At 37.0% G+C, this 13,549-nt stretch overlaps 1 protein-coding gene across 1 annotated transcript in view; it reads left to right on the top strand.

Annotated features, from left to right (window-relative positions):
* The first annotated feature begins 620 nt into the window (after positions 1-620).
* LOC129257374 (neogenin-like) overlaps positions 621-13,549 on the top strand; it is a 30,059-nt gene continuing 17,130 nt past the window's right edge. The window contains exons 1-2 of the mRNA XM_064095965.1: positions 621-1,443; positions 11,924-12,238. Coding sequence (XP_063952035.1) covers positions 621-1,443; positions 11,924-12,238 — 1,138 coding nt within the window. The remainder of the gene's footprint in view (positions 1,444-11,923; positions 12,239-13,549) is intronic.

Raw genomic sequence — 13,549 nt, 5'->3', positions numbered from 1 at the left:
GGCATAAAGAAAAAGCAACAACCAAAAGTGCTCAATTCAAAATTGATACAGGTGCTCAATGCAATATACTGGCTGCTAAGGCTTATAGAAATTTAGGGATGCCAAAAATTTGCAAGTCAAAAGCAAGATTGATGTCATATACAGAACACGTTGAAAAATCACATTTGGGAAAATGTACCCTAACATGTGTGAGGAAGAACAAATTCCATAACATTGAGTTTGAGGTGATTGATAGAGATGCCCAATCCATACTTGGACTTGAGTCATCTGAATTACTAGGCTTTGTAAAGAGGGCAGATTCAATCAAAGATGATAATTTGGCAAACCAATACACAGACGTGTTTGACGGCCTTGGATGTATGGGAGAACCACAGCATTTAGATGTTGATAAATCAATCAGTCCAACAATCCATCCTCCAAGGAAAGTCCCAGTAGCAATAAAACAAGGTGTGAAAAATGAGCTCAATAGAATGGAAGAAATGGGTGTGATAGTAAAGCAAACAGAACCAACACAGTGGGTAAGTTCGATGGTCACAGTAGCAAAGAAAGGGAAAAATAAGGTAAGAATATGCCTAGACCCTAGGGACTTAAATAAAGCAATAAAAAGACCACACTACCCGATGAAGACAATTGATGACATTACCGATAATCTAGCCGGCGCACAGATCTTTAGTACATTAGATGCTAATTGCGGTTTCTGGCAGATTCCTCTTGATGACGAGAGTTCAAAACTTCTCACATTTAATACGCCCTACGGCAGATATAGATTTCTTAGATTACCTTTTGGAATCAACTCTGCTAGTGAGATATTTCAGAGAATTATGACCGATATGTTCAGCGACATAGAAGGTGTAGAGGTTCTGGTAGATGACATTCTAATATATGGCCCCTCAGAAAGTGTCCATGATCAAAGGTTGAAGCAAGTACTAGAAAGGTGCAGAGAAAAATGCATCAAACTCAACCCAGACAAATGCCATATCAGGCAAACACAGGTCACATACATGGGACACATAGTATCTACAGAAGGACTAAAACCAGACCCAAAGAAAATAGAGGCAATCACAAAGATGCCTACCCCACAGAGTAAAAAGGGTGTTCAACAATTCCTAGGAATGGTAAACTACTTGGGCAAGTTTATCCCTAACTTGACGGAGAAATCAGCACCAATTAGAGTACTGCTAGAAAAAGATGTGGCATGGCACTGGGATGACAAAAAAGAAGCAAGTTTCAAAGCGCTTAAAGAAGCGGTAACAAATGCTCCAGTGTTAAAGTACTACGATGTAAGTAAACCAGTCAAGTTAAGCGTAGATGCATCGCAAGCAGGCACGGGCGCAGTCCTACTACAAAATGGACATCCAGTGGCATATGCGTCAAAAGCATTTACCGATGCTCAGACACGATATGCCCAAATTGAGAAGGAGCTAGCCGCGATTGTATTTGGTTGTAAGAAATTTCACCAATATATATTTGGACGCACAGTGGATGTAGAAACGGATCATAAACCACTTGAAACGATATTCAAGAAACCACTGCATGCTTCCCCACCGCGACTCCAAAAAATGCTCCTCAATCTGCAAAAATACGATCTGCGCGTAACATATGAAAAAGGCGTCAACCTTTTCATATCCGACTGCCTCAGTAGAAATTTCCTAGCCAATCAAAGTGATGATGTTGATGTGGAAGAGATACCCATATGCATCATTGACAAACTTCCCATCGCAGACGAACGAATGAAAGAAATAAAAGATGAAACTAAAAAGGATGAAACGCTACAAAAGCTCCGTAAAGCAATCCTAACTGGATGGCCAAATGAAAAAAGGGAGGTCAGTGAAGAAATTCGACAATATTGGGAGTATAGAGAACTACTAACAGTAGAAGATGAATTAATATGCAAAGATGCGCGAGTGATAATACCAAAATCACTAAGAAAAAAGATGATCGGAAAAGTACATTGTCATGCACACCAAGGAATAGAAAAGACTAAGAAATTGGCACGCGACATCATGTACTGGCCCGGCATGTCAGCACAAATTGCAGACATAGTTGCTTCATGTGAAATATGCAACACATATAAGCAAAACAATGCAAATGAACCAATGATTGGTCACACAAAACCAGACCAACCATGGCAAAAAGTAGGCTCAGAAGATATCTTGGAATTAAATGGAAAGTACCATTTAATACTGGTAGACTATTACTCTAGTTTCTTTGAACTTTGCGAACTAAAAAACATGACAACATCAACAGTCATAAAGCACTGCAAAGAGCATTTTGCTAGATACGGGATACCGAACGAATTCGTATCAGATAATGGACCATGTTATGCTTCGAGCGAATTTAAGAAATTCAGCCAGGAGTATAAATTCAAACATGTAACTAGCTCCCCTGGATATCCCAAATCCAATGGGAAAGCTGAAAGCGCTGTCAAAATAGCAAAAAATTTGCTGCGCAAATCTAGCGATATACATCTAGCATTGCTGCAATATCGGAACACACCGTTGGAAGGTTTAGACGCTTCTCCTGCCCAACTACTAATGGGACGAAGGACGAGAACACCCCTTCCAACAAACAAGAGGTTATTAAAACCTAAAACGCAACAGAACATCAACACAAAGCTCAAGAAACAACAAGAGAAACAGAAAATGTTCTATGACAAAACAACACATACTCTCCCCAACCTGGTTATTGGAGATGTCGTTAGGATGCGAAGTACAAGAAATCCTAAAATTTGGCAAAAAGCAATCGTTGTGAGGATTTGTAAAGAGCCACGCTCATACATTGTACAAGCTGAAGGCGTAGACTACCGTCGAAATCGTAAAGATCTCAACAAAACAAAAGAAAGTCTGAATCCATTACATCAAAATGATGAATACAATAATCAGACTCAAACTTCTCATGACAACCCACCAAATACCCCTCAAAACACATCTCAAAGCACAACCCAGCCTAAGCAAGGTTACACTACTAAATATGGCAGACATATCAAACCACCAGAAAGATATGGGACATAAACTAAAAAAAAAAGGGAAAAGAGAAGGGAAAGTAAAGTGATTAAAATCATTCAATGAAAGTTTAAGTTCTGCCTGACCCAGCCAAGTTGAGCATTGTTTACTTTGCAGTTCTTAATATTTTATGTAATGTAGTATTAGACTATTATTATTTTGTTTCTTAGTTTGGAAATTATTTTGTTGTAAAAATAATGCCTAAATATGTCTGGAAGGAAGTCTGAGTATGACATATTATTATTATCTGAATAGTTTAAATGGACACTGAATTCAGCCATGAAGAACCCTATGGACGATATACAGAAGAAATTTGAACAATAAATATTAAGAAGAATAAATTGGACTCTGATTAACAAATTCTATCTCATGATAAATGTATGCATGTTTATGTTTTACCAATGCTATGTTTATATGATTCTTTGTATTATTATATTGAAGAATAATCTTTTATTGTATGCTCTTTTATTCATCTTGAGTGTACAATCATACAAAATCAAATTTGTTGAAATGAAATGAAATGTTAATAATCACTGCATCAAATTTCTTTGAAGAAGATTTAACAAATCGTTTCTAAAAACCTTATTGATAATTCTGAGTTTTTTAGTTGTGAAAATTCATAACTGAAAAGGGGGATGTTATGATTGGGAAATCATAGTAATACTAAAGTGGAAGGACTTTAGATGATTTCTGTGAAACTTCTTTGTGTGAGACATCACAAGATGATGACTCAGGTAACCACACATTCCAATGAGATGAAGTACTCTGTACTACTCTCTCTATCCATGCTAAAATGAAAGTTAATTGTACAAATGAATTTAGTTCCAATAAAGTAGTCAAACTATACACACGTGTCTCTCAAGCCTCCTAAATATTGTGTAACTGGAACTCTACATAACTCACATGCAAGGATCTGTGATACTTGAATGCCAGTATGGCAAATAAGAAGATGAAGGTATCTATACTGCTTATCACCTCCTAAGAATTGAAATCTGTCGTTTGAATGCCATTTATCACGTCTCCTGCTTGAAATGCAATCTTCCTCCCCAGATGAGAAGCAGAGATAACGAGATGCTGTAAATGGATGAATGAGGATTTGGGAGAGGGAGGGAGTGAGTGAGGGGTGGGGGTGTGGGCGTTCCAACGAAACAAAGATCGAACTGGAATTGAACCCATCGCTTGCCTGTCCGCCCACGATCATTAACTTTCTCAACAAGCACATTAATTTGTAAGCTCCCCCCTGAAAGTTGTCAGACTTTTACCTATACCATCCCCTCCCCTTCACTTTCTCTTCATGACTTCTAAAACCCTCTCCTAATTTATTGTATTGCTATGTATCCCTTCCCACCGAAACGTGATCTATTGCTCATCATTTTGCATTTCCCCGGGATAAAGATAAACGAAGCAAACATCATCCAGTCAGATCATTGCAGTCTGTCTAGAGTCTTAAGTCCAGATCCATTAGTGAGGATGAATTTCGTGTTGCAGTCAGTCTGCTTCTAAATTAAGCCAATGGCTTCGGGCCCCCCTTAAAGAAGCTACATGTTTCTTTGCCTTCATCTTCCCCTTATGTCATCTTACGTTACCTGCTTAATATGTGTCAGAGTTTGTTTTACCAAGATTTGAAATTGACTTCAATGGAATGTAAATGTATGTTTTAAGGCTGGCTCTGTACCCTTTCTTAGTTTCAGGTATACATTAGGCGGTATCAACTTGTCACACAATCACAGCAAACGTTGTTGTCTTTGAAGTTTCATCATGATCATTAGTTTTGATTCTCACTGCATCGGTTCCTATTTTCGGCTCCTATTTTCAACCGAGATGTGCTGCTCCCTAATTATCTTCAAATTGACTTTGTTTGAATGAGAATGAAAATGCCCAGTCACATTGAAAGGCATCATCTTGAATCCAAACTGCTCACATTGTCCCTGGTTCATAACACAAATGGTAACAATTTACGGTCTTATGAATTATATCAATTGAATGAAATCATATTTGCTCATTTTACTCTTTACAACATTCATACTATACCTGTATATCTAATGTACTGCCAATGAATTAAAAGATTGCTGCTTGTCTCCAAACATTCTTATTGATCAATGAAGATGAAAATCTACAGTAAATTCTATTTTCTAGAAAACTTTAAAACATATTTTGTTTTATCAAATTTATATTTCCACATTACAAGACGCCTTGAAATGTAGATGGCCTCAAATTTTATGATGGCTTCCTCAGAGGACAAGCAAGCAGTAACCTACACAACTTGAAATGGATATCTATACTTAGTAACTGAAATAAGTTATTATGATATATCATGTGACTGTATCCAGCAAAGTTCATTGCTACAGTCATTCATTATACCAATAAAATGAAAGACAAGGAATTGTATAGACCATCAGACCTCTTGCTTGCACTTTATGGAATCACTTGCCAATTTATGAGGAGGAGCCATGTTGATCAATTGAATGACTTGACAAATAAGTAGAGTTGTAGTCTATACTGACGTTCAATGGATGAAAGTTGATCTTAGTTTATTTAAAGGCAAACTATTGTTGTGATAAGGCAGATGAAATTATGTTCAATCAGTTTCAGATAAGTGATATTTTGCTGTCAGTATTTTCATGAACTCTAAGAAATTTAGTGTTTCGTTCTGCTCTGACTTGGTATAATTATGTAATTAGAGCTCGGTTATGGAGGTCATGACTTCTTCAGTTCTTAGCTTCGTTCAGGAGATATACATAGGCTTAGCTGCTTAGCTATGCTAAAGTAATGAACTCAGAAGACGAGTGCACTCTTAATTTAGCAATGGTGAGTGCGTCAGTTCTACTTACCATACACAACTGAGTTGCAATATCTATTATCCTCTTATTTAAGGTTCAGCAACTAGTGAGTTCATGCCTGACTTTTGAAGCGACTAGTGATTTCATTTTTTACTCCCATGTGGACCGGATTGTTGATTTTCATTTGATTATTATGGATAACAGTTGGTTTGGGGTATTGGCCTAGGGAGTGAGATTCTCTTGATAATATAGACAACCAATTATATTTCAGTGTGCTTTGTTAGTTCTATTGGGAATTGAAGAATAATAGAGATTCCAATGACAAAACTTTATGTTAGAGATTCCAATGACAAAACTTTATGTTTAAGAACCTCACATATTGAAAACAATTATAAAGAAATTAGAGTTTGTATTTTACAAATATAGTGTGATGACTGAACAATAGAAATCTGTTTTATAAATTGTTTATTATTGGTGTCATTGATAATGTTTTAATTCATGAGGAACCATGATTTTGTTCATATAATTTTCATTTGAATCATATAATATAGCTTTGTTATAAATGAAGGGGGGAAATCATTCAAAGATAGTATAATGCGATGTTCAATTCATGAGATGCCAATTAATGGTAAAGCCATTGTCCAGTACCTAAAACTATATGGCTATACATTGTTGGATATTAATCTCGATGATAGATTCTTGACAAATGATTGTAAAGCTAGAATGATTGAGATTGAAGATTGAGGTGGAAAGTAAGATTGTAAAGCTACACCCCATATGACATCATGATTGAGATGAGAGGTTTTTTTTCTCAATCCCAGAGGAAAGCTAGGATATAGGATGTGATTGTTCTTCATTCCATCAGCTTTCCTGATTGAAAATTATATTGACCAAGTAGACACTAGGAAATAATATTGACCGAGTTGGCTCGTAGACCGTGCACTAATCAAGCACGCATTTTTACTTGAACGTGGTTTCCCAGCAATAACCTGTTCTCCTCGATAGTATGACAATATTGCTATTTCAGAGACCAGCTCCTTCTTTTGCCTGTATGTCAGCATTCAGTTTTCAAATTTTGTTAAAAGTGAAAAGCTGCTCTACCTATTCTGTATTGCATGACATGAATATGTGGGTGCGTCGTGGTCTAGTGGTTCTGACTCTCGCCTTTCAAACAGAGGGTTGTGGGTTCGAATCCTAGCCATGGCGTGTTTTCGTTCAGCAATAAATTCATCCACACTGTGCTGCACTCGACCCAGGTGAGGTAAATGGGTACCGGCAGGAAGTTATTCCTCAAAAAGCTGTGCGCACCAGAATCGGTAGACTAGCTTAGACGGGGTAATATAGGAGCGCCTTGAGCACCTAGCACAAGAACTTTGCAGAAGTTGCTTGGGCAGTTGCAGTGTAGAAGTGAAAGTGTACAAGAGCAAGTAAAGCAAGAAGAATCCACATCCTTTATTACAAGGATGTGAGAGTTCTGTTGCTAGTTTATAACTAGGAGAAACTTGTCTGGCTCAAGCACGGTTGAATGTGGAAAATCTATTATCTTGAGGCCTCACCAAGTCCAAGTAATTTACAGGTATTTTTGTGAATAGGCGAGTGTGAAAAGCACCTTATATTGACTCCATCTAGAATAGACATGGTTGATGGAATAGCAAGGATTATTAGATCTTTCCTTCATGTTTTCCACTATCCCACGTGGGGCCCGTAACTTCACACTTCGGTAAACTGGTCACATCTGCAGTTACTCCAGTTCTAAATCCATCTCATCCATTTTTGCAATTACGCATATTCCTTGACGCTCAGTGCTGAAATATGTATTTTGAATGAGCGCTTTCCGCTGAGCGTTCTCTTGGGGGCGCTAGAGATTCTCCTATAAGCCTGCATTAGTAATGTTCGGCGCTTGCATACTCTATCAAGCTTAACACTCCAGGCAATGGTGCCATTCTTGTGTAGCTTATATTACATTATGATATAATTTTTGTATGCACAAGACTCCCCTAGCTGTAGCTCTATGACATGCATATAAAGCAGCATTTCAGGTAAATGGGCCTACATCTTATTGAAAACTAATCTGCAAGCATGCATTGCCGCCCTGACTCAACGTTTTCATGTTGAGAAATTCAGATAACACATTATAATTCTAAATTCATGGAAAAATACATTTAGGGGTTCAATCATATCCTTTCCAGTTCGATATGGAAATTCGTTCACATTTCCTATCATCTTGCATGGAGTAAATACTCCTGAAATAATCCATTGTGTTGTCTGTCACCGGCAGCATGTCTTTTTAGTGACAAGCAATTAGTATGAGTGGGACTAAGGGAGAGTCTGTTGGCTAGTGATGAGTGATATGAAAAGCTGCCAGGATTATCTAGATATGATATGCCTGAACCTAAGGTCTCACGCAATTATCTGCACTTCTTCAGTAATCAACATTGCTTGCCTTCTATTTTTTATAGATGTTATTGTAAATGAAAATTATACTTCTACAAAGGGCAGAATATTGATATACATATACAACTATCAAGTTAACTGTTTGATTATTTGGTGTTGTTGCTTTAGATAAAATGTAAGATTTTATAACTTAAATTAAAAATGCTGAGATATGCAGATGTTGTATACCTGCTGTAGGAAAAAAAAGATACGTAAGAAAGATTTATGTTGAAATGAGTGGATATCTATAGAAAGAAATGATGCCCAATGTTCAATATTCAATTCAATATTAGTCACTGAAATACGGCAGTTCTTATTTGCTTTGATGCATATCTTGGTATTGATCTTGCACGAATGAGACAGTGAATATTTACAGTGCAATTTTTTATTTGAGCAGTGCAAATAGAGTGGGCCTTGAAACTGATTCAAAATCCATGCAAAGTGTAATGTAACATAGTAGGTAAACAAATGTAATGGATGGGTACAACAAATACCACATTGATACAGACTAAACCTGATCATGGGGGAAACCTTGAAGTCCAGCTGCTGCAGATGTAATGCAAGACTAATCAGGCTTGTTGCTAATGTGTATATTGGTGTGTAGGGAAGGTATTAGAGAGAGAGAGAGAGAGAGAGGAGAGAGAGGGGGAGGGGGTGACAGAAGGAGAGAGGGAAAATGTGTGTGATAATAGATGAAAAGGAAAGGTATTGAACCACTCAGAGAGAAAGATAAACATATAAGAGATAAAAAACAGCAGAGATAGATATACATACCATATAGAAACAGAATGATAAAATAAAGAGACAGAGTGCAAGGAAGAGATGAAAAAAGAAGATAGAACAAAACTGACAGACAGATAAGTCAGAGAAAGAGAAGCAAGTAAGTAATATTGCTCTTCCCTTCATCACCATTTTCAGATTTACTCTAAATCCATCTCTCTTAAGATTTGATCAGTCTGCTTGTTTGGCCAAAACTCTTGATGGCTTTATCTTATGATTTTAGGTCAATACACAAAGATTTGTCGACTTTTTACCATTTACTTCTTCACACAAATAAGGTATACTCTAACAGACTTTCCCTGTTAGCTTGCAGAAGTTAGATAGGCTTCGTTATTCCACCATTATTATTTTTTTCATTTGCCAACATTGTCACCCCTCCTCATTTCTCCTTCATCTTTTCCTCTGTTTTTCTTTTTTGTTTCTCCTCCCCCTTCCCTTTTCACCTTTCTTTCTTCTACTTCTTTGTTTTCTTTTCTTTTCTTGTTCTTGTTCTTCTTGTTCTTCCTGTTCTTGTTGTTCTTGCTCTTCCTGTTCTTGTTCTTCTTGTTCTTGTTCTTCTTGTTCTTGTTCTTCCTGTTCTTGTTCTTCTTGTTCTTGTTCTTCTTGTTCTTGTTCTTCTTGTTCTTGTTCTTCTTGTTCTTGTTCTTCCTGTTCTTGTTCTTCTTGTTCTTCTTGTTCTTGTTCTTCCTGTTCTTGTTCTTCTTGTTCTTGTTCTTCTTGTTCTTGTTCTTCTTGTTCTTGTTCTTCTTGTTCTTGTTCTTCCTGTTCTTGTTCTTCCTGTTCTTGTTCTTCTTGTTCTTGCTCTTCTTGTTCTTGTTCTTCTTGTTCTTGCTCTTCCTGTTCTTGTTCTTCTTGTTCTTGCCCTTCTTGTTCTTCTTGTTCTTCCTGTTCTTGTTCTTCTTGTTCTTGTTCTTCCTGTTCTTGTTCTTCTTGTTCTTGTTCTTCTTGTTCTTGTTCTTCTTGTTCTTGTTCTTCCTGTTCTTGTTCTTCTTGTTCTTGTTCTTCTTGTTCTTGTTCTTGTTCTTCTTGTTCTTGTTCTTCTTGTTCTTGTTCTTCTTGTTCTTGTTCTTGTTCTTCCTGTTCTTGTTCTTCTTGTTCTTCTTGTTCTTGCTCTTCTTGTTCTTGTTCTTCTTGTTCTTGTTCTTCCTGTTCTTGTTCTTGTTCTTCTTGTTCTTGCTCTTCTTGTTCTTGTTCTTCTTGTTCTTGTTCTTCTTGTTCTTGTTCTTCTTGTTCTTGTTCTTCTTGTTCTTGTTCTTCCTGTTCTTGTTCTTCTTGTTCTTGTTCTTCCTGTTCTTGTTCTTCTTGTTCTTGCTCTTCCTGTTCTTGTTCTTCTTGTTCTTCTTGTTCTTCCTGTTCTTGTTCTTCCTGTTCTTGTTCTTCTTGTTCTTCTTGTTCTTGTTCTTCCTGTTCTTGTTCTTCTTGTTCTTGTTCTTCTTGTTCTTGCTCTTCCTGTTCTTGTTCTTCTTGTTCTTGCTCTTCTTGTTCTTGTTCTTCCTGTTCTTGTTCTTCTTGTTCTTGTTCTTCTTGTTCTTGCTCTTCCTGTTCTTGTTCTTCTTGTTCTTCTTGTTCTTCTTGTTCTTGTTCTTCCTGTTCTTGTTCTTCTTGTTCTTGTTCTTCTTGTTCTTGCTCTTCTTGTTCTTGTTCTTCTTGTTCTTGCTCTTCCTGTTCTTGTTCTTCTTGTTCTTGCCCTTCTTGTTCTTGTTTTGCTTCTTGTTCTTATTCTTCCCCTCCTTTCCCCATTCCTTTTCCATCCTAGGACATCGTCTCTGATTTACCCCTATCCTGGATCAAATCAAATCAACCTCGGGGCTTCTAGTACTTTTCTTCCCTTGCCCCAACCAGATTAGAGTATCGACTATAAAACCTTCACGTTCCCTGGAGCGTGTTTTCACGGGATGACTCAGTCCAATTTGGCTGCAGTTTGTGCGCAATTTGTGAGAGGACAGGAGGAGGCCCTGAAGGTTTAGGATGGGTGTTTGAAAACTGGGGGGAAATGTTGGTTTGAAAGTCAGTACCCTGGGGCTTGAACCTTTTTGTCTCCAGTGTGTCAATTGTAGATGAAAAGAGGAAGGAAATCGCGTATTACCAATGAGTGAATGGCTGTAAGGCTCTGAACATCAACAGTTTTCCATCAGTCGCTGACAAAAATTATGGACATTTAAAGAAATATTTTAAACAAAGAAGATTCAATTATTTATTAGATGTGTGTTGACCATGCAGATGTTAGTTTCATTAATATCACACTAGAATGAACACAATTCAACTTTTAATTCATTTTTAAAAGTTGTCAAGTGTCATTGCCAAGGAATTTTGATGTAAATTTCTAAACCCTAAATTTATTCATTGACTTTATCTTAATGGCCATGTATTCTTATATTTCAATTCTGAATGCTGAGTACATATTTTTTTTTAATGAAATTATTATAGTCAATCTTGATACGTGTAGGTAGGGTATGAAAAGAGAAACCCCATTTGCTATCTACCTTAGATGTGATATCACTATTTTGCTTGGTATGAGAATTTTCTTGGTTTCTTACCCAGTATTGGACACAAATCTTATTTGCCATCAGTGAATATTGATCTTTCTGCAATAATACTACGAATTTCAAGAGTAACCCCATATTCATGAATTACCTTAATTATTTTTTTTTGGGGGTCTTAGTCCTGACCAAGTCTTACCAGAAGCTTAAAAAAAGGAAAATGTTGCCTTCTAGTTTATCGCTTGGCATTTAATTAGAGAAGAGTAACATGATGTTTTGATCTGCTTGTTGGTAGAGCAGTTTTAATAGGGAGCTGGCTAGTCTGGGCAAATAAGATATTACTTTTATTAGTGCTGCCATTATTATGAGGGCCATTATTCTTCTTTTCATTATCATAACTATTATTATTATTATCGTAAATATCTTCATATTTTTCTTCATTCACCAGTGTCATCACAACACCGCTACAGCAATCTTCGCTTCTCCACGGAACCCAGAGATGCACTGGTTGTCAACGGTTCTGGTCTTACACTCAATTGCTCTTCCCAGCTATCCAATGGTATCGTCATCGAGTGGTACAAGGATGGCAATAAAATCTCTTATTCAGACTCGATCTACTACAGCCTCCTATCATCAGGGGCATTGCAGATCATGCCTCGTACTCCAGTCTCCTTGCTGACTGGGGACTTCTACTGTACCACTTCCTTGAAAAATTCTCTAGAAGACACCATTAGAAGTCGCAGCGCTCGTGTCACACTTGCAAGTAAGTACATTAGTATTGACACCTTGACAAAGTTGCATCTATTGGCTTTGTTGCAGTGAGATGGAATTGCTGCAATTCACTGAGGGGTGGAGCTTAGCAAGTGTTAACACTGCAAAAATTGTTAAACTTTTAATTTTTACAGAATTTCTAAAAAAATTCAATGCTGGAATATTGATAAGCTGTTTCGATGTTCTTAAAGCCCATGTTAGTTGGGATACAGGAGACCTTGAAAACTCAAGCAAGTTACCAGCCTTCATTGATGACTGACATGTCTTCTTTCAGGATATTAGAAACACCTCTTGGGGTGCAAAGAGAAGCGAATTAAAGTTGTCCAATGCCACCAAATCCTTCTGTAAACTTTTCACAGGATGAAGTGGCAAAAATGTTTACTCCAAACGGCAGCCTTGTCAACCTTCCTCAGTCCTGAATTTTTCTGATTTTAACTGCGGTTGCCTTGGAGAGTCTGTTTTCTTCGCTCATGTGTACATTTTCAGGATGGTTGATTTGATCTCCCTCTGCTGTGATTATTAAGCTTGAGAAAAGAAAAAAGAGGAATAACACCTAGAGTGTGATCATGCATGTGGGATGTATCCCCTTGGTTTATTAGTATGTGTAAAGTTCAGTATGGTTGACATGACATGCATGCATTATACATGGGATGTGGTGATGTGAATGTAATTGATTTCAGTAAACATGGAACTTGTATCTGTAGTTTCTTTATAGGGAATTTTAGGGATTTCATATCTACTTGAGATATAACTGAAAAAAACCCATTTTGTTGTGTTCTGAGATTGTTTGTCTTCCTATGTTATAACTTTCCAAAGTGATCAGTAGATGTTATGATTTAAAAGATGTTAGCTAATGCAAATTAAGTATGAGGGAAAAGAAATGAATGTTCCTTTTCAAACTTTGAAAGAGAGATAAGAAGATAGAAAAAGATATTTTATAACCAAGAACATAACAAGAAAAGGAAATGATGAGAGAAAGAGAGGAAGAGAGAGTGAACAAAAGAAAGAAAGAAAGAAAGAAAGAGAGAGAGAGAGAGAGGGGGTAGGGAATTGATTGGGGTATGGAGAAAGGTGATTAAGCAAGGCAGAGAGGGCAAGTAAGGATGGAGATAAGAGAGAGAAATTGTTACACATCATCTACAATACTGTACTTCAACACATCATTTGCTAGGCAGGTAGAATAAATATGTCAAGACTGAACAACTCAAACACTGCCAACTCCTGGCTAATAAAACACTGCATCAAACTCTCATATCCATCCACCAAGAATGACAAGGAAACAAAATATAGAATTTTGTTAAAG

This window comes from Lytechinus pictus, chromosome 3 (assembly GCF_037042905.1).
Source record: "Lytechinus pictus isolate F3 Inbred chromosome 3, Lp3.0, whole genome shotgun sequence".
NCBI lineage: Eukaryota > Metazoa > Echinodermata > Echinoidea > Temnopleuroida > Toxopneustidae > Lytechinus > Lytechinus pictus.
The sequence above is the reverse complement of the archived record's forward strand: the minus strand, read 5'-3'. Positions and strand labels throughout refer to the sequence as shown.